The 23,049-nt window shown below is 37.7% G+C and overlaps 1 protein-coding gene across 6 annotated transcripts in view; it reads right to left on the reverse strand.

Annotated features, from left to right (window-relative positions):
* Positions 1-1,412: 1,412 nt before the first annotated feature.
* The window catches only part of LOC126942267 (zinc finger protein 431-like), a 51,435-nt gene continuing 29,798 nt past the window's right edge, over positions 1,413-23,049 (reverse strand). For 4 of the 6 annotated variants that reach the window (XM_050769654.1, XM_050769652.1, XM_050769655.1 and 1 more), the window contains one exon: positions 2,569-10,636. In XM_050769654.1, coding sequence (XP_050625611.1) covers positions 9,612-10,636 — 1,025 coding nt within the window. In that variant the 3' untranslated portion in view covers positions 2,569-9,611. Of the gene's footprint in view, positions 1,531-2,568; positions 10,637-13,591; positions 14,368-23,049 lie in introns of those variants that run through there. The other 2 variants (XR_007721534.1, XM_050769656.1) reach the window with 2 other exon arrangements.

A 23,049-nucleotide genomic window follows, 5' to 3' on the forward strand; every position in this document is an offset into this window, starting at 1 on the left:
TAAAATTTAACATTCCCTTATGATAAATCTCTGAAAATATTAGGTATAGAACAAATGCACTTCAACCAATAAATGGCACATATAACCAAAAAATGCCATACTAAACAGGGATATGTTGTAAGCTTTTACTTTAAGAGCTAGAACAAGGCAAGAATGTCCACTCTAGTCAGTCTTTCTAAACATAATACTAAATATCCAAGAGAAAGAAATTAGAGAATAAAATCAAAGGCATCCAGATTGGAGAAAAGGAAGTTAAATGATTCCTGTATAATTTTATACAGAAATATATCCATGTATTTACAGCTAACTGATTTTAAATACAGGTGACTGTTTTTTAAGGGAAATAACAGTATCTTCAATAAATGATGTTTAGAAAACTTTATATCCACCTGCAGAGAAAGAAAAGTGAGACCCTCATCTCACATCATACATAAAAATAAACTCAAAATAAACTAGTCACTTAAATGTAAGGCCTAAAACTCTTAAACTACCAAAAAATAGAGTGAAAGCCCCATAACATTGGTCTGGGCAGCAAATTTTTTAATTTAACCTAAGTATCCCAGGACAGAAAAGGAAGAACAAGTCAGTCAGATCACTTCAAACTAAAAAGCTGTTGCACAGAATCTGATACAATCAACAGAATGCGACAACTAAAAAAAGGGAGAAAATATTTGCAAATTATATATGTGACAAGGGGTTAATATCAAAAATATATAAAAACTCAAATGACAATACAACAAAAATAAGTAACTATTAAAAATAAGTAGCTGAAATAAGTATTTTTCAAAAAAGATACATACATAATGGCCAACGGATATATTTAAAAATGCTCACTGTCAATTGTCACAAAAAGGCAAGCCAAAAAAGAAAAAACAAAACTAGGAGATGTCAACTCATTCCTGTTAGAATGACTCTTATTAAAAAGTGTTGGTAAAGATGTGAAGAAAAGGGAAGGGTTGCACACTGTTGGTTTGAAATGTAAATGAAGACAGCGATTATGAAAAACAAAATAGAGATTTCTCAAAAAACTTAAACTACCATGTCATAAAAGCAATTGCGCTACAGGATATGTATCCAAAACAAATAAAATCAGAATGAAGAAACATTTGCTGTTCTGTTGTTTGCAGCACTTTTCACAATAGCCACAATATAGAATAAACAGTTCAACATCTAATGAGTAAATGAAGACTATGTGGTAGATATATACAGTGGAATACTATTTATTATTTAAATAACAAAATTCCTTTTTTTTCTCGAGATTGAATCTCACTCTGCTAGCTAGACTGGAGTGGAGTGGCACGATCTCAGTTCACTGCAAACTCTGCTCAAGGGATTCTCATGCCTCAGCCTCTGGAGTAGCTGGGATTACAGGCGTGCACTACCATGCCCAGCTGTTTTGTTTTGTTTTTTTAGTAGAGACGGGGTTTTTCCATGTTGACCAGGCTGGTCTCAAACTCCTGGGCTCAAGCAATCCACCTGCCCTGGCTTCCCACAGTGCTGAGATTACAGGTGTGAGCTACCATACCTGGCCTAAAAAAAAAAGAAAAAAAGAAAAAAGACTATATTATTTTAAATCACATGGATTCAGCTGGAGGACATTGTATTAGTTCGGATAGGCCAGGCACAGAAAGATTAGTATCTCATGATTTTACCTACACATGGATTCCAAAAAACTTAATCCCATTGATGTAGAGAGTAGAGTAAAATGGTGACTATCAGATGCCAAGGTATTTAGAAGAAATGGAGGGTTGGAAAAATGTCTGCCAAATAATACATAATTATAGTCAAATAGGAGAAACAGGTTCAAGAGATTTATTGTTCAACATGGTGACTATAGTTCATAATGTATTTGGATTTTTGAAAAATGATAAGACAATGTCACATGGTCTCACCACAAACATGTTAACTATATGAGGTAAAGTATTAATTACCTAGAAATAATAACAATGTATATATACTTCAAAATATTATGTTCTACAGAAAAAGTACACATTTTATCTGTCAAGTTAAAATATTTTTAAAACATTTTAAAAGAATAATAATGTGTCAAATACTGTGTCTTTGTGATTATATTGGCTAAATAGTATAAAAATGCATAGTTTGGGGACTATTGTCATTTAATTTTTTAGTCATAATCATAGGAACTTTGATATTTAACAGTATGTTCAAAATATTGTTTTACAGAAAAAGTGCACATTTTATCTGTCAAGAGAAAATATTTTTAAAACGTTATAGAACGGCCGGGCGCGGTGGCTCAAGCCTGTAATCCCAGCACTTTGGGAGGCCGAGACGGGCGGATCACGAGGTCAGGAGATCGAGACCATCCTGGCTAACACAATGAAACCCCGTCTCCACTAAAAATACAAAAAAATTAGCCGGGCGAGGTGGCGGCGCCTGTAGTCCCAGCTACTCGGGAGGCTGAGGCAGGAGAATGGCGGGAACCCGGGAGGCGGAGCTTGCAGTGAGCCGAGATCGCGCCACTGCACTCCAGCCTGGGCGACAGAGCGAGACTCCGCCTCAAAAAAAAAAAAAAACAAAAAAAAAAAAAAAAAACAAAAAAAAAACACGTTATAGAATAAGAATGTGTCAAATACTGTCTGTGTCTTTGTGATAATCTTGGCTAAATAGTATCAAAAATATGTATTTTGGGGCTATTATTGTCATTTGTCAGTCATAACCATAGGAACTCTGATATTTAACAGCGTGTTCTGGACCCAGCACATTGCATGGGAGAAGCTTATGTACTTTAGGACTTTTACTTTAAGCTTAGGGCACCTGGAGTTTCTGGTGCTGATGGTAATGGTATGAAAGACACTAAAGGGGCAGGTATTGCTTATGGTCCCATGACTGGCCACTCTGTGAACACAGTAAACTAGTTTGCATGCAAAATAACAGAGAATGTTTTAATCCAAAAGCTGTCATGATCTCCAAATGTTTTTCAGAGAAAATGACCCAGGAGTTGGCTATAGCTTGGTGATTAAAAATAAAAACCGTAGACTAAACTTCTCCTACTAAATATATATAAAATAAGATAATCATATAATATATATAAAAATATATAAATAAAAAAATAAGAGAAATTTCTTCAAACTGTAAAATCAATATGGAAAAGATATATTTTTCTAAAGTTTAAATTCAGAGGTCATTTCATTATTTTGCAACCTTTAACACCACACTTAAAAGATTGTGCATTGGAAATGTAAATTGTGCTGTAACTATATCATAGAAAATTAAATTTGTGGCTGGGCACGGTGGCTCACACCTGCAATCCCAGCACTTTGGGAGGTCGAGGCGGGCGTATCACAAGGTCAGGAGATCGAGATCATCCTGGCTAACACGGTGAAACCCTGTCTCTACTAAAAATACAAAAAATTAGACGGGCGTGGTGGCAAGTGCCTGTAGTCCCAGCTACTCGGGAGGCTGAGGCGGGAGAATGCCGTGAACCTGGGAGGCGGAGCTTGCAGTGAGCCGAGATCACACCACTGCACTCCAGCCTGGGAGACAGAGCGAGACTCCATCTCAAAAAAAACAAAAACAAACAAAAAACCCATTAAATTCATTTACTTACCATTAACTCTCTTAAAAATTTAATTTCCATATTTTAAAGCAAGTTTTATGTTTGCCACACTTTGTATAAGAATCTGATAAGATTTTTCTTTTAAAAATAAAGAAAACCAATGCTAATTTAATCCGCTTACCTATGGACAGTGTGTGCCTTTTATCATTTTTTTTTTTTTTTTTTTTTTTTTTGGAGAGGGAGTTTTGCTCTTGTCCAGGCTGGAGTGCAATGGCACAATTTCGGCGCACTGCAACCTCCGCCTCCTGGGTTCAAGGGATTCTCCTGCCTCAGCCTCCCAAGTAGCTGGGATTACAGGCATAAGCCACAACATGCGGCTAATTTTGTATTTGTAGTGGACACGGGGTTTCACCATGTTGATCAGGCTGGTCTCGAACTCCTGACCTCAAGTGATCCACTTGTCTGGGCCCCCCAAAGTGCTGAGATTACAGGAGTGAGCCACCACACCTGGCTGCCTTTTATCTTAATTAATTAATCTGAAAGTTATATTGATAAGCAAACTCTCCAGTTAAAATCCATTTTTGAGCGCACTAAAAATAGAATTTTCTCATCAAAATCTAGAAAGTACCATGTGAAATCAAACGGGGTGAAGAGAACGGTGAGAAAACTGTAGCTATAATTCAGAAGAGCTGTGATGCATATAGTTGGAAAATACATAACAGAAACATATCTGAAGTAGAAAATAAGCAGAATTTCTCTTTTTTTTTTTTCTGAGGAGTCTTGCTCTGTCACCCAGGCTGTAGTGCAATGGTACAATCTCGGCTCACCACAACCTTTGCCTCCCGGGTTCAAGCAATTCTCCTGCCTAAGCCTCCTGAGTAGCTGGGCTACAGGTGGATGCCACCACGCTCAGCTAATTTTTGTAGTTTTCCTAGAGACCAGGTTTCACCAGGCTGGTCTGAAACTCCTGACCTCAGGTGATCCATCTGCCTCGGCCAGAATTTCTCTATAAATTCAGCACAATTGTTTTATAGTCTGGAAAAAAGGTCCACTCCATATGAAGAATCAATCTTATTTCTTCACCATTGATATTTTTCATCTGAGTTGAAATTACAAACTAACTCCAGCAGGAATACTTATGAATTATTATGGAGCATTGATTACACAGTAAGAACTGTAATATGTTTGCCACATTTATATATAAAAAATCCTCATGACTTATGAAGCATCCCTAGTACTTACCCGAACAAATTGACTCAATAAATAAATATACTCATGTCAATTATAAAAAGTGAAAGGAACAATCACTAAAGAAAACTCAAAACTTATTGTTCTCTCCTTAAAAGAAAAAAATCAACTGCTCTAAGTAAAATGTAACTTAATACATTACTTTTGGAATTACATCTAAAAATTATTTTGTGTGCACTAAATTTCGTAAAATTCTTATAATCACAGACCAGTTCATATAACACTTCCTAAACTATAAAACAAAAAAATATGTAAGAAACAAAGTATGGGTCTAGCATGAGTATCAGGCAAGTATATACAGACAGTTTGCATGAAAAGATTCAGAACTGTAAGTCATGGATTGTACAGTAATAAATTCAATACAAAGCACAAAGTATACATTTGCTTTTGGTATTTTTTAGGTTTTTAGTTTTATAGTAGTCACCTTATTAAAATGATTTACCATATTATTCTTTTCTTTTGAAAATAGTTACAAACTCACACACACACACACACGCACACTTATTCCATAATTTTCTTACATCTAAAGTTTGTCTTTAGACTAATATATATTTAACTCTATGTGAATCAAAAAGTCTGTGTGTTTGCAGGCAGACAGGCCACATGTTCAAAGAAAAATATATAGCAAATTTGAAAAAATATTAAGAGTTTAGAAATGAATTTTATTTTTGCTCATATATAATTTTTATTACAACCATAAAAATAACCCTATGGTAAATAACAATTTAATTGTATATTTTAAAATTTTTAAAAAGTGGCTGGGCACGGTGGCTCACGCCTGTAATCCCAGCACTTTGGGAGGCTGAGGTGGGTGGACCACAAGATCAGGAGATCAAGACTATCCTGGTCAACACAGTGAAACCCCGTCTCTACTAAAAATACAAAAGTAGCCGGGCATGGTGGTGGGTGCCTGTAGTCCCAGCTGCTTGGGAGGCTGAGGCAGGAGAATGGTGTGAACCCGGGAGGTGAAGCTTGCAGCGAGCCGAGATGGCGCCACTGCACTCCAGCCAGGACAACAGAGCAAGATGCCGTCTCAAAAAAATAAATAAATAAAAATAAAAATAAAAAATAAAAAAAAGTGTAGAATTGGATTCTTTGTAAAACAAAGGAGAAATGTTACAGGTGAAGGATGCCTCACTTAACCCTGATATTATATATTGTATTCTTGTATTAAAATATGCCATATAGTGCACATATACTCATGTACCCACCAAAATCAAAATAAATTTAAATGATTAAAAACAAAATAAAAATTTAACCTACAGAAATATTCTTTAACTTATTTGCAGTTTAAAGCCACTGGCAAAAAAAAAATTACTACAGATGTTAATCCATCATGTTACTAAATAGCATATTGTTACATCTTTTACCTATACCCTTGAGTAAGGTGGAAGAGGGTAAAGTTTGTGGTATAAAAATGCTTCATTGAATGCACAATAGTATTTAACATGTTAAAAATGTTAAGGTAAACTATTAACTTCATACAATCTAAAATTTTAAAAAATGTACTGCATCTTATATATAAAAGTACAATAAGTACGATAATATACTACTAAATTTAATTTTAAAAATTAAACGTTTTTTCATAATGCAGAATTACTCTGAACACCAACTCATGCATCACTCAATATTATAAGTTAACTCCAAAGAGCCTCTCCACTTATATTTTCACTATGCATCTTACATTCTAATGTCTTTACTTTTCAATAGAAAAGATCACAAATAATGCCCACCTAGTAAAAAAGAATCTCTTGCCAGCAGTGGCTCATGCCTGTAATCCCAGCACCTCGGGAGGCCGAGGTGGGTGGATCACGATGTCAGGAGTTCGAGACCAGCCTGGCCAACACGATGACATCCTGTCTCTACTAAAAATACAAAAATTAGCTGGGTGTGGTGGTGTGCACCTGTAATCTCAGTTACTCGGGAGGCTGAGGCAGGAGAATCGCTTGAAACTGGAAGTCGAATGTTGCAGTGAGCCAAGATCACACCACTGCACTCCAGTCTGAGCGAAAGAGCGAAACTCCATCTCAATAAACAGAACAAAACAAAAAAAGAATTTCTCATATCTTTGATACAGCAACAATTGATCCCATACTTTCACACAAGAATCCAATAGGAATGAAGAACACAGCAGGAAACTATTTCAGAGTTGAATGACATCATTATTTACTTTTCAGAAAATCTGTAATATTTTTCAAGAAATAAAGTACACTTTGAATGTAATTGTAACTGCAAAAAACCTTCTGATCCTCGTAAAGTCATATACAAATAATTTTTCTACCTTTAATTTTCTATACTCAGCCCTCTGATTTAGTATATCTGACACGTCAGTGCCTTATGTATTTCTACCGCAAATTCTCTGATATTTACACAGACTTAATTATGGATTAAAGTATTTTTTACTTTTACTGCATCTGCAAAAACATATTCTAGTATGAACTTTTTGTGTGTGTGCGTATTACAAATTTTTACTCTCTATTTACATACCTTAGGTTCAGTACTTAATAACGTTAGTAGCTTTGCTATGTGATCTGCTTGATGAAATATTGATTTGGGGTAAGTATTCCCAGACCATCTTAGGGCATTCTGTTAATATGTTCTGTTCTTTTCCCCTCCCTGCCAGGATTTCACATTTCATCTTAAAGGATTCATTGGTTCACTTCTACTATGTAAAAATATCTTTATATCTTATATTCCCATTGTTACAATAAAAGTTTATATTATAGCAGTTGATATGCAAAGTATGTGTTAAGCAAATTGCATATTAGATGTTTTATTCAAATGTCAAAGTAAAACTTTGTCAGTTAAACAGCTCATAACAATACCAATAAATTTCAAGTTGTCAAATTGTATGTATTGTTAAGATTTATGTCCCAATACAGGGGCAGTAATCTTTTTAAAAGCCACAGAGTATCAAAATGGTTGTCTAATAACTGAAACATATGTAGCCTTCTAGCTATGTAGCAACAATTGCCACTTGATGTTTTCCTGCATCCTATTTTCTTTTTTCCAAGGTAGGTATTTTGACAGAAGTGACAAATCTCATCTTTTAAAAATTAAAATCACGATGTTTAATAAAACATGTTTAATGTTACTTAGAATCGATGTGATGAATTTATTGTTTTTTTTTTTTTTTTTTTTTTTTGAGACAGAGTCTCACACTGTTGCCCAGGCTGGAGTGCAGTGGTGCAATCTCGGCTCACTGCAAGCTCTGCCTCCCTGGTTCACACCATTCTCCTGCCTCAGCCTCCCGAGTAGCTGGGACTACAGGTGCCCGCCACCACACTCAGTTAATTTTTTGTATTTTTTGGTAGAGACGGGGTTTCACCATGTTAGCCAGGATTCTCTTGATCTCCTGACCTCGTGATCTGCTTGCCTCGACCTCCCAAAGTGCTGGGATTACAGGCGTGAGCCACCACGCCCAGCCATGGACTCTCGTTTTCTAAGCTATAGTTTTTGAAAGAGTGTTTTTCCAAATTTATCACATATTTGCACGATTTTTCTTCAACATGAATTCCCTGATATTGAACAATGTGTGAGAAACTGCTTCAGAGTTTTTCCTCTACAAAAAATGTCTACAATAAGATCTATGAAACAAATAAAGGCACTACAACCCTCTTTATATTTGTAATGTTCATCTTCAAAATAAATACTCTTCACTGTAAAAGTTTGTATTTTCTTTTCTTTTTTTTATTGATGTTGTCTTGCTCTGTGGCCCAGGCTAGAGTGCAGTGGTGTAATCTCAGCTCACTGCAACCTCTCCCTCCCTGAGTTCAAGTGATTCTCCTGCCTCAGCCTCTTGAGTAGCTAGGATTACAGGCATCACAACCATGCCCGGCTAATTGTTATATTTTTAGTAGAGATGGGGTTTCAGTATCTTGGATAGGCTGGTCTCAAACTCCTGACCTCGTGATCCACCTGCCTTGGCCTACCAAAGTGTTGGGATTACAGGCCTGAGCCACCGTGCCTAGTCAAAAGCTTGTATTTTCTGAAAGATCTTTTGACAGTAATTGTACATATAATGATTTTATTAAGTATGAACTCTCTAGTGTTAAGACATGAACATATATTAATGACTTTTTCAGTCTTTATGTTTGCATAATTTATCTCAAGTATAAATGCTTTCCTGTGCAATAAGGTATGAGCATTGGTTAAGTTTTGCCACATTGTTCACACATGTAGGTGTTTTCTCTAGTATGAATTATCTTACCTACAATCAAATGTGACAACCATTTAAAGGCTTTGTCTCATTCTTCAGATTTCTAAGATTTCTCACCAGCATAATTTCTTTTATGGTTAGAAAAGTTTGAGGTGTTGTCAAAAGCATTGTCACATCTTTCTTGTTTGTAGAATTTCTTTCCAGTATAAATTATCTTATGTCTGTTAAGAATTGAAAGCTTGTTAAAGGCTTTGCCATGTTTTTCACCCTCATAGGGTTTCTGTACAGTATGAATTTTTTTAATGCTTAGTAAGAGTTTGAGGACTGGTTAAAGGCTTTGCCACATTCTTCACATTTGTAGAGTTTCTCTCCAGTGTGAATTATTTTCTTCAATAAGATTCAAGGACTGGTTGAAAGCATTGCAATATTCTTCACAGTTATGAGGTTTCTTTCCGGGATGAATTTTCCTTTTTTTTTTTTTTTTTTTTTGCGACAGAGTCTTGCCTTGTGGCCCAGGCTGGAGTAGAATGGCACAATCTTGGCTCACTGCAAACTGTGCCTCCTGGGTTCAAATGATTCTCCTGCTTCTGCCTCCTGAGTAGCTGGGATTACAGGTGCCCGCCACCACACCCAGCGAATTTTTGTATTTTTAGTAGAGACAGGGTTTCACCATGTGCCAGGCTGGTCTCAAACTCCCGACCTTGCGATCTGCTCGCCTCGTCCTCTCAATGTGCTGGGATTACAGGCGTGAGCCACCACGTCCTGCTGAATTTTCTTATGTTTAGTAAGAGTTGAGGACTGGTTAAAGGTTTTACCACATTCTCCACGTTTGTAAGATTTCTTTCCAGTATGAATTATGTTATGTTTAGCAAGGTTTGAGGATCGGTTAAAAGCTTTGCCACATTCTTCACATTTGTAGGGTCTCTCTCCAGTGTGAATTCTCTTATGTGTAGTAAGGTTTGAGGATCGGTTAAAAGCTTTGCCACATTCTTCACATTTGTGGAGTTTCTCTCCAGTATGAATTATCTTATGTTTCCTAAGGTTTGAGGATTGGTTAAAAGCTTTGCCACATTCTTCACATTTGTAAGGTTTCTCTCCAGTATGAATAATCTTATGTGTAGTAAGGTGTGAGGAATGGCAGAAGGCTTTGCCACATTCTTCACATCTGTAGGGTTTCTCTCCAGTATGAATCATCTTATGTGTAGTAAGGGTTGAAGAGTGCTTAAAAGCTTTGCCACATTCTTTACATTTGAAGGGTTTCTCTCCAGTATGAATTCTCTTGTGTCTAGTAAGGGTTGAGAACCGCGTAAAGACTTTGTCACATTCTTCGCATTGGTAAGAATTCTCTCTAATATGAATTCTTTTATGTTGACTTAGGTGTAAAAGCATGCAAAACGATTTGTCACATTTTTTACATTTGAAAGGTTTCTTTCCAGTATGTCTTGTCTTATGTCTATTTGAATTTAAATTTTCATGAAAGACTTTTATATATTTATCACATTGAAATATTTTGCTCTGGGTAGTTGTCAAACACTGGTTTAGTTCATTATAACCTTCTTTGTGCACCTTACACTCATCCACACTTGCGGAAACTTTTCTTAATTGTAAATTCTCATGTTCACATTTTCTGTATCTTCTCAGTATCACTTGTTGGAAAGAATCTTTTATGTCTTGCTCTGGCCAAAGGTCTTTGGTAAAATAAGAACACATAGCTGAAAGAAATAAAAACAACAAATTATTCAATTTACTAGACTCTGATAAACATACTTTACAAATCTAACCTATATTATACAAACTACATAAGCAAGATGCCATAATACAATACCACAGGCCCTAAATCCTTCATAGACATATAAATGTAATAAAAACATACTGACCAAAATACATGAGGAAAACTTATAAATAACTGTGTAAATTTCCCCAGGTGAGTACACAGGTGACTACACAAGAATGCAAAGACACAGAAGAAAAAGAAAAGTCTGTTACATTTACCCAACACAGTTCTTCCTACTCCCCAATATAACATAGTGCCTTTCCACATAAATTGCTAACTTTTGGTTTCTTTTTTAGTAAACAAATACAATACTGGCACATATATCTACATTACTTGCTACTAGAGGCCTTTCCAGAAACTGGTCTCCCATAACATAAAGTGCTGAAAAAAATGGTGGTATATTTTGGAATTACAGTTTGGGTCTGCTGAGACCAACAGTAAATGTTACAGCAGCAGAGAGACTGCAGTACAACAGACAGAAAACAGATATAGCAAATGGTTACTGATTAAGATGAAGCAGAAATAAACTCCTTTAACTAAAATGTAAACACAAAATTTTAGACAAGATACATTCTAAGAACATGTTTGAGAATCTCCCAGGATCCGAGATAATTGTTTTCAGACTATGCCAGGAGAAAGCTACATGATAAAAATTGTGTCAGGTAGCTTTATTTAATGCCCGAATTTTAATCAAAGATTACAATGAATACAAAATAGGGCAAAATGGTTCTATCAAAAACATAAAATTGTCAGAAAGAAACCAAAAAAAAGTATATACTAATTTTAAAAATTAAAAATAAACTGAATACTCAATGAGTAAATTAGGAATACAGAGAAACTACAGAAAATCAGAAAAAACTGAAGATAAGAAAAAAATATTCAAAATATCCAAAAAACAAATTGTAAAAGGTAAAAAATATCAAAAGAAAATATAACTCAAAAATTCTGAAAGAAAAAATAATGTCAAAATGAAGAAGCTCAACAAACAATTAGGATACACACAAAGATATTTATAACAAACACATATATAAGCACAATTTCAAAAGCCACAGACAAGAAGAGAATGGAGCTGCAAGATAAAAATGGTGTGTCATTTACAAGCATAGTCTCATAAGATAGTCAGTCAACTGTCAACAAAACCTTTGCAGGCTAGAAGGAAACTGTGTGATATAGTCAAAGTCCTAAAAAAAATAGCTATCAAGTCAGAATAATAACAGTCCTGCCAAATAAAAAGAAAGAAACCTTCAAAAACAACCAAATTCTGAAAAAATATATTGGCACTTCATATGCCCTAAACATAAAAGATGCGGAAAGCAGTTGCTTCTACTGAAAATAATATGATTAAACAAAATAATTTTATAAATAATTATATCATATACATTATTTTCTGGGGAAAAAAATGCACATACACAAAAATGGAATTTCTTAGCATTATAATAATATGGCACAAAAACATTTTTAATTATTCTCTAAAATTTGAAAGGTAAAGGAATAGAAATAATTATAAACATTTGTTAATGAATATACAACAAAACATATGATTAGCAACATCAATGACAAATTTGAGGGCAGATATGAGAAAAAATTTATGAATCCAGCTGAAGTTCATTTTTTACCAGATTAAAATACACTGTTGTAGCTTTTAGAGGTTTTATGTAATTCCCAATACACCATCAAGAATATATCTGTATAGATACACAAAACAAAGTAAGAAAGAAGTAAAAGCATATCAAGATAAGTATAAAAAAGACACAAAGAAAAAGAGAAAATGAGGAACAAAGATACAAGAATCAAATAAAACAATAAAATAACATTACTAAGTCTTCATAAGCGGAGAAAAATAAAATTCTTTTCAGAGAAGCAAATGCTGAAGGAATACATGACCACCAGGCCTGCCTTACTAGATAGAGCTATGAAAGAAGGAATAAATATGGAAAGAGAAAAACCATTACCAGCCACTGCAAAAACACAGTGAAGTACAAAGATGAACGATGCTATAAAACAACTACATCAATGACTCTGCAAAATAAGCAGCTAGCACCACTTGGATAGAATCAAAATCACACATAACAATATTAACCTTAAATGTAATAGGTTGAATGCCTCAATTGAAAGACACAGAAGGGCAAGCTGGATAGAGTCATGACCCATTTGTGTGCTGTATTCAAGAGACCTATTTCACATAAAAAGACAAGTGTAGGCTCAAAGTAAAGAATGGAGGAAAATTGACAAAGCACATAAAAGCAGGAAAAAAAGCAGGGGTTGCAATCATAGTTCCTTTTTTATTTTTGAGACGGTGCCTCACTCTGTTGCCCAGTTGGAGTGCAGTGGTGCGATCTCAGCTCACTGCAAGTTCCGCCTCCTGGGTTCATACCATTCTCCTGCCTCAGCCTCCCGAGTAGCTGGGACTACAGGCGCCCGCCACCACTCTCAGGTAATTTTTTGTATTTTTAGTAGAGACAGGGTTTCACTGTGTTAGCCAGGATGGTCTCGATCTCCTGACCTCACGATCTGCCTGCCTTGGCCTCCCAAAGTGCTGGGATTACAGGTGTGAGCCACCACGCCCGGCCTGCAATCACAGTTTCTGACGAAACAAACTTTAAATCAACAAAGGTCAAAAAAGACAAAGAAGTGCATTACATAATAGTAAAGAGATCAATTCAAGGAGCACCCGGATTCATAAAACACATTCTTAGAGAACTATAAAGAGACTTAGACTTCCATATAATAATAGTGAGAGACTTTAATGCCCCTCTGTTAATATTAGACAGATCATTGAGACAGAAAAGTAACAAGGCTTGAACTCAGCCACAAACAACACAATGCACATTCTTCTAAGTTCCACATGGCACTTACTCTAAAATTGATCACATGGCTGGGCATGGTGGCTCACCTTGTAATCCTAGCACTTTCGGAGGCCAAGGTGGGTGGATTGCCTGAGCTCAGGAGTTCAAGTCCAGCCTGGGGAACATGGTGAAACCCCATCTCTACTAAAAATACAAAAAATTAGCCAGGCGTGGCAGCATGCGCCTGTAATCCCAGCTACTCAAGAGGCTGAGACAGGAGAATGGCTTGAACCCGGGAGGTGGAGGTTGCAGTGAGCTGAGATCGTGCTATCACACTCCAGCCTGGGCAACAGAGCGAGACTCTCAAGACAAAAAAAAAACAAGAAAGAAAAGAAAAAAATTGATAACATAATTGGAAGTGAAACACTTCTCGGCAAATGCAAAAGAACTGATATCATAACATTCTCTCAGACTGCAATGAAATCAAATTAAAACTAAAGAGTAAGAAACTCACCAGGCATGTGATGGCTCAGTAATCCCAGCACTTTTTTTTTTTGAAACAGAGTCTGGCTCTGTCGCCAGGCTGGAGTGCAGTAGTGCAATCTTGGCTCGCTGCAACCTCTGCCTCCTGGCTTCAAGTGATTCTCCTGCCTCAGCCACCCGAGTAGCTGAAACTACAGGCACGCGTCACCACACCCGGCTAATTTTTTGTATTTTTAGTAGAGATGGGGTTTCACCATGTTGGCCAGGATGGTCTCAGTTAGAGGCCAAGGTGGGTGGATCACTAGAGGTCAGGATTCGAGACCAGCCTGGCAAACATGGTGAAACATACCATCTCTGCTAAAAATACAAAATATTAGCCGGGCGTGGTGGTGGGTGCCTGTAATCCTGGAGTGCAGTGAGCCGAGATCGTGCCACTGCACTCCAGCCTGGGTGACAAGAGAAGAACTCTGTCTCAAAAAAAAAAAAAAAAAAAAAAAATCAGAAATCAAAAAATTATTTAAAACCAATGAGAATGAAGAGACAATGTACCAGAATCTCTGGCACACAGCTAAAGCAGTGTTAATGGGGAAATTTATAACACTAAATACCCAAATGAAAAAGCCAGAAAGACCTCAAATGGACACCCTAACATCACAACTAAAGGAACGAGAAAACCAAGAGCAAACAAACCTTAAAGCTAGCAGAAGATAAGAAATAACCAGATTCAGACTGGAAATGAAGGACACAGAGACACAAAAAAACCCTTCAAAAAAAAAAAAATCAATGAATCCAGGAGATGTTATTTTGACAAAATTAATAAAATAGATGCTAGCTAGACTAATAAAGAAAATAGAGATGAATGAAATAGACAATAAAAAATGATAAAAGGGATATCACCATTGACCCCATAGAAATAAAAACAACCTTTGGAAAGTACTACAAACACCTCTATGCACAAAAACTGGAAAACCTAGAAGAAATGGATAAATTCCTGGACACATCCATCCCTTTCAAGTCTGAACAGGAAGAAATTGAATCCCTGAAAAGACCAATAACAAGTTCTGAAATACAGGCGGTAACAAATAGTCAATAGCCTACCAACCATAAAAAGTCCAGGACCGGATGAATTTATAGCTGAATTCTACCAGAGGTACAAAGAAGATCTGGTACCATTTCTTCTGAAACTATTCCAAATGACAGAAAAGGAGGGGCCTCTCCTTAACTCATTCTATGAGACCAGCATCATCCTGATATCAAGACCTGGCAGATATACAACAAAAAAACAGAAGAAAACAAACAAAAAAGCCTTCAAGCCAATATCCCTGATAAACATCAGTACAAAAATTCTCAATAAAATACTTGCAAACTGAATCCAGCAACATATCAAAAAGCTTATCCACCACAATCAAGTCAGCTTTATTCCCAGGATGCAAGGCTGGTTCAACATACAAAAATCGATAAACATAATTCATCACATAAACAGATTTAAAGACAAAAACCACATGATTATCTCAATAGACGCAGAAAAAGCCTTCGATCAAATTCAACATCCCTTCATGTTAAAAACTCTCAATAAACTAGGTATTCACGGAACATACCTCAAAATAATATGAACTCTCTATGACAAACCCACAGCCAATATCACACTAAAAGAGCAAAAACTGGAAGCATTCCCCTTGAAAACTAGCACTAGACAAGGATGCCCTCTCACCACTCCTATTTAACATAGTATTGGAAGTTCTGGCCAGGGAAATCAGGCAAGAGAAATAAATAAGCGGTATTCAAACAGGAAGTCAGACTTCTGTCTGCAGAAGCTTGCAGATGACATGTTTGCAGACGACATGATCCTGGATCTAGAAAGCCCCATTGTCTCTTCCCAAAATCTTCTTCACCTAATAAGCAACTTCAGCAAAGCCTCAGGATACAAAATCAATAGGCAAAAATCACAAGCATTTCAATACACCAACAATAAACAAGCAGAGAGCCAAATCATGAATAAACTCCCATTCACAATTGCTACGAAGAGAATAAAGGAATACAGCTAACAAGGGAAGTGATATACCTCTTCAAGGAGAACTACAAACCACTGCACAAGAAAACCAGAGAGGACACAAACAAATGAAAAAGACAGAATCAATATTGTAAAAATGGCCATACTGCTCGAAGTAATTTATAGATTCCATGCTATTCTGACTAAACTACCACTGACATTCTTCACAGAATTGGAAAAAAAAACTACTTTAAAATTCATATGAAACCCCGAAAGACCCCTCATAGCCAAGAGAATCCTAAGCAAAAAGAACAAAGCTGGAGGCATCATGATATCCAACTTCAAACTATGCTACAAGGCTATAGTAACCAAAGCTGCCTGGTACTGGTATAAAAACAGACACATAGGCTGGGTGCAGTGGCTCATGCCTGTAATCCCAGCACTTTGGGAGGCCGAGGCAGGTGAATCACGTGGTCAGGAGATCGAGACCATCCTGGCTAACACGGTGAAACCCCGTCTCTACTAAAAAATACAAAAAACTAGCCAGGCGAGGTGGCGGGCGCCTGTAGTCCCAGCTACTTGGGAGGCTGAGGCAGGAGAATCGCTTGAACCCTGAAGGCGGATCATGAGGTCAGGAGATCGAGACCATCCTGGCTAACATGGTGAAACCCGTCTCTACTAAAGAAAATACAAAAAATTAGCCGGGTATGGTGGCGGGTGCCTGTAGTCCCAGCTACTCGGGAGGCTGAGGCAGGAGAATGGCATGAACCCAGGAGGCGGAGCTTGCAGTGAGCTGAGATCACACCACTGCACTCCAGCCTGGGTGACAGAGCGAGACTCCGTCTCAAAAAACAAACTAACAATAAAAACAGACACGTAGACCAATGGAACAGAGTAGAGAACTCAGAAGTAAGACTGCATATCTACAACCATCTGATCTTTGAAAAACCTGACAAAAACAAGAAATGAGAACAGGATTCCCTTTTAATAAATGGTGCTGGGAGAACTAGCCAGCCATAGACAGAAAATTGAAACTGGACCCCCTTTCTTACACTTATACAAAAATTAACTCAAGATGAATTGAAGACTTAAATTTGAAACCCAAAACTACAAGAACCCTAAAATAAAATTTAGGTAATACCATTCAGGACATAGGCATGGGCAAAGATTTCATGATGAAAGTGTCAAAAGCAATTGCAACAAAAGCAAACATTGACAAATGGTATCAATTAAAGAGTTTCTGCACAGCAAAAGAAATTATCATCAGAATGAACAGTCTACAGAATGGGAGAACATTTTTGCAATCTCTCCATCTGACAAAGATTAATATCCAGAATCTACAAAGAACTTAAAAAAATTTACAAGAATAAAACAAAAAACCTCATTTAAAAGTGAGCAAAAAACAAGAAGAAACGCTTCTCAAAAGAAGACATTTATGTGGCCAACAAACATGAAAAAAAGCTAAGTGCTCATTAAAGAAATGCAAATCAAAACTACAGTGAGATACCATTTCACGCCAGTCAGAATGGTGATTACTAAAAAGTCAAGAAACAACAGATGTTGGTGAGGCCATGGAAAAATAGAAATGGTTTTACACTTTCGGTGGGAATGTAAATTAGTTCAACTATTGTGAAAGCCAGTATGGCAATTCCTCAAAGACCCAGAACCAGATATACTATTGGACCCAACAATTCCATTATACTGAGTATATACCAAAGGAATATAAATCATTCTATTATAAAGATACATGGATGTGTAACTTCATTGCAGCACAATTCACAATAGCAAAGACATGGCATCAACCCAAATGCCCATCTGTAACAGACTGGATAAAGAAGATGTGGTACATATGCACCACAGACTACTACGCAGCCATAAAAAGGAACAAGATCATGTACTTTGCAAAGACAGAGATGGAGCTGGAAGCCATTATTTTCAGCAAACTAACACATGAACAGAAAACCAAACACCACATGTTCTCACTTATTAAGTGGAAGCTAAACAGTAAGAATACATGGACACATGGAGGGAAACAACACACACTGGAGTCTGTTGCAGGGATGGGAGAGCATCAGGATAAATAGCTAATGTAGGCAGGGCTTATCACTGAGGTGAGGGGCTAACAGGTGCAGCAAACCAACATGACACACGTTTACTTATGTAACAAACCTGCACATCCAGCACATGTATCCTGAAATAAAATTACATTAAATTAAATTTTATTTTATTTATTTATTTTGAGACGGAGTCTCGTTCTGTCGCCCAGGCTGGAGTGCAGTGGCGTGATCTCGGCTCACTGCAAGCTCCGCCTCCTGAGTTCATGCCATTCTCCTGCCTCAGCCTCCCCAGTAGCTAGGACTACAGGCGCCCGCTACCACGCCTGGCTAAATTTTTGTATTTTTTAGTTGAGACGGGGTTTCACTGTGTTAGCCAGGATGGTCTCGATCTCCTGACCTTGTGATCTGCCCGTCTCGGCCTCCCAAAGTGTTGGGATTACAGGCGTGAGCCACCGTGCCCGGCCCATTAAATTAAATTTTTAAAAAATGAAACTGGTAATAGTAACTTTATATCTTTAAGTAGTCATTTTAAATATAAATTAATTAAACTACTTATTTAAAAAATATAATCTCAGAACTTTTGGAGGCTGAGGAATCTGATCACTTTAACTCAGGAGTTTGAGACCAACCTAGACAACAGGGCAAAAAAGTGTCTCTACAGAAAAAGGTACAAAAAACTATCTGGGCTTGGGATGGCAAATATTTGCAACCCAGCTACTCAAGAAGCTGAAATGAGATCATCTGAGTTTGGAAGTTGAGGCTGCAGTGAGTCGTGATCATGCCACTGCAAACCAGCCTGGTTGACAGAGTGAGACTTTATCTCAAAATTAAATAAATTTATAAAAAAAAAAAATTAAGATGGCTTAGTGGCTTAAGTTAAAAAGCATACAATTTGCTGTCTATAAGAGACTCGATTTAGCATTGAGTCAAATAGGTTGAAAGTATCCCAATGGAAAAAGTCTGTATTCCATGCAAGTAGTAACCACAATTGGGTGAGGTGGTAATTATTATATTGGATATAATATGTTTTAAGTAAAGTACTAGCATAGGACAAACACGATATTATATAATGGTCAGATGGGTCAATTTACCAGGAAGCTATAACTATCATATCTATGTATATGTGTACGTATATATAACATGAGGGTTCCAAAATATATAAAGCAAATTTTGGCAAAGGTGAAGCAAGAAATACATAGCAACACAATTGTAGAGATCAAGACGTCATTTGCAATAATAAGCAGAAAATTCAGATAAAAGATCAATAAGAAATCAGAAAGCAGACATTATAGACTGTTATTAGCTATTTTGCAAAAAGAGGAATACCTGAGTGTATAACTTATAAAGAAAGAAGGTTTATTTAGCTCATAGTTCAGCAGACCGTACAAGCAGGGTGTAACAGCATCTGCTTTCAGTGAGGGTCCCAGGAAACTTACAATCATGGTGGAAGACAAAGAGTAACTGGACATATCACATGGTAAGAGATGTCAAGCGTGAGGTAAAGGAGTCAGTTTCTTTAAATGAACCAGCTCTCATTTGAATTAATGGAGTGAAAGCTTTCTCATGACCAGGATGGTATGAAGGCATTCATGAAGAATTTGTCCCCATGACCCAAACACCTCCCACCAGGTTTCACATCTAACATTAAGGATTACATTGCAGAATGAGGTTTGCAGGACATAGACATCCAAACCATACCATAGACCAACTAGGCTTAACAGATAGGTATAAAACTTTTCAGTTAAAAGCAAGAAGCAACACAATGTTCTTATTTGCACCTGATGTATTCTGTTAAGACACATAACAAGTCTTATTAAATACCAGCTGGATGTGTGGTTGGTACCTATAATCCCAACAATTTGGAAGATGAAGGTGGAAGGATCACTTGGGATCAGAAGATTGACACCAGCCTGACTAACATAGTGAGACCCTGTCTAGTGAGACCCATTACTACAAATAATCAAAAATTAGTGAGGCATGGTAGTGCAAGTCTGTAGTCTCAGCTATACAGGAGGCTGAGGTGGAAAGATCACTTCAGACAAGGAGGCTGAGGTTGCAGTGAGTCAAATTTATGTCAGTGTACTCTAGCATGGGTGACAAATATGATCCTGTCTCAAAACAACAATAAATAAGAAGACCAAAATCATACACTGTGTGTTTTCTGATCAAACCTGAATAAAACTAGAAATCTAAAGCAAAAGTAAAACTGGCAAATCCAAGAATATCTAAAAATAAAACACATGGGTTGAGTGCAGTGGCTCATGCCTCCAATACTAGCATTTAGGAAGGCTGGGCACGAAGATTGCTTGAGCGCAGAGGTTCAAAACTAGCATGGATAACATAGGAAAATCCTGTCTCTAAAAAAATTAAAAATAAAAATAAAAGACACTCTTCAACATACTTTTGTTCAATGGTCAATAAAATTAATTTTGTTAAGATGCCAATACAAACTACAGTAGTAAACAAATTCAATATAAACTCTTTAAAAATTCCAGTAGTACAGTTTCATTACAGAAATCTTGTGTATGGCCAGGCACAGTGGCTTACACCTGTAATTCCAGCATTTTGGGAGGCTGAAGTGGGCAGATCACCTGAGGTCGGGAGTTCGAGACCAGCCTGACCAACATGGAGAAACCCAGTCTCTACTAAACATACAAAACTAGCCAGGCATGGTGGCATATGCCTGTAATCCCAGCTACTCGGGAGGCTGAGGCAGGAGAATTGCTTGAACCCAGGAGGCAGAGGTTGTAGTGAGCCGAGACAGCGCCATTACACTCCAGCCTGGGCAACAAGAGCGAAACTACGTCTCAAAAAAAAAAAAAAAGAAATCTTGTCTAAAATTTAAAAATTTGATTATGAACTATAACCAGCCAAACACCCAGGAAAAAGAACAAAGCGGCATTATACTTCCAAATTTTAAAACATATTAAAAGCTAAAATAGGCCAGGTGCGGTGGCTCATGCCTGTAAGCCCAGCACTTTGGGAGGCTGAGGTGGGTGGATCACGAGGTCAGGAGATCAAGACCATCCTGGCCAACGTGGTGAAATCCCATCTCTACTAAGAATACAAAAATTAGCTGGGCATGGCAGTGCATGCCTGTAATCCCAGCCACTTAGGAGCCCGAGGCAGGATAAGCACTTGAACCCAGGAGGCAGAGGTGCAGTTAGCTGAGCTCACATGACTGCACTCCAGCCTGGTGACAGAGCTAGACTCCGTCTCAAAAAAAACACAAAAACTAAAATAACAAAAACAGTATGGTACTGACACAAAGGCAGATAAACAGATGAAAAAAATAGTGGAGACCCCAGAAATGAAGCCTTCTGTATGTGATTACATGATCTTCCACAAAGTTACCATGAGCACACAACAGAGAAGAGATAATCTTTTCAAAAAATAATGCCATAAACTGGGTAACACTGATAAAATAAAGTTGAATCATTTCCTTGAACCATATATAAAAAATATTTTATTTGCTGGGTTTTTTTTTGAGACGGAGTCTTGCTCTGTCACCCAGGCTAAAGTGCAGTGGAGTGATCTCGGCTCAATGCAACCTCCGCCTCCCAGGTTCAAGTGATTCTCCTGACTCAGCCTCCTGAGTAGCTGGGATTACAGGCGCCTGCCACCATGCCCAGCTAATTTTTGCATTTTCAATAGACACGGGGTCTTACCATCTTGGTCAGACTGGTCTCGAACTCCTGACCTCGTGATCTACCCGCCTCGGCCTCCCAAAGTGCTGGGATTACAAATGTGAGCCACCGTGCCCGGCCCTATTTGACTTGATTGATTGATTGATTTTTTGAGCAATGGAGTCTAGTCTCGCTCTATTGCCCAGGCTGGAGTGTAGTGTCGCGATCTCGGCTCACTGAAATCTCCACCTCCCAGATTCAAGTGATTCTCCTGTCTCAGCTTCCCAAGTAGGTGGAACTACAGGCACGTGCCACCACGTCCGGCTAAGTTTTGTATTTTTTAGTAGAGAGGGGGTTTCACTGTATATTGGCCACGCTGGTCTTGACCTCCTGACCCTCATGTGACCTGCCCACCTTGGCCTCCCAACAAGCTGGGATTACAGGCGTGTGCCACTGCGCCCAGCCTTTTTTTTTTTTTTTTTTTTTTTTTTTGAGTAGGAGTCTCATTCTGTCACCAAGGCTGGAGTGCAGTGGCATGATCTCGGCTCATTGCAACTTCCACCTTCCAGGTTCAAACAATTCTCATGCCTCAGCCTCCTGAGTAGCTGGGACTACAGGTGCGCACTAGAACGCCAGGCTAATATTTGTATTTTTAGTAGAGATAGGGTTTCCCCATATTGGCCAGGCTGGTCTCCAACTCCTGACCTCAAGTGATTCACCTGCCTCAGTCTCCCAAAGTACTGGGATTATAGGCGTGAGTCACTGTGCCTGGTCAAAAAGTATTTCAAATAAAATGCTTAGACATAAACAGAAAAAACAAAACACTAGCCAATCTCTTAGAAAAAAAAAACTTGACGTGGGTCTTGGCATCATTTCCTAAGATACGACATTAAATGCATATGCAACAAAGGAAAGAACAGAAACATTTAACTACACTATACTTCAGAATTTCTGCACATTAAAAAAAAATTCAATAGACTGAAAATGTCTTCTAGGAAATGGGTGAAAATATATGGAAATTACAAGTGATAGTTAATATTCAGAATATATGAACAACTCTTAAAACTGAACAATAAAGTTGAATAACTTGATTTAGAAATGAAAAAGTAAGGCCGGGCATGGTAGCTCACTCAGGTAATGCCAGCACTTTGAAAGGCCGAGGTGGGTAGATCACGAGGTCAGGAGTTCGAGACCGGCCTGACCAAGATGGTGAAACCCTCTCTCTACTAAAAATACAAAAATCAGCCAGGCGAGGTGGTAGGCACCTATAATCCAGCTACACGGGAGGCTAAGGCAAGCTGAGGTAGGCTGAGGCAGGAGAATCGCTTAAACCCAGGAGGCAGAGTTTGCAGTGAGCAGAGATTACGCCACTGCACTCCAGTCTGGGCGACAGAGTAAGACTTCGTCTC

The sequence above is a fragment of the Macaca thibetana genome, chromosome 19 (genome assembly GCF_024542745.1).
Source record: "Macaca thibetana thibetana isolate TM-01 chromosome 19, ASM2454274v1, whole genome shotgun sequence".
Taxonomy (NCBI): Eukaryota; Metazoa; Chordata; class Mammalia; order Primates; family Cercopithecidae; genus Macaca; species Macaca thibetana.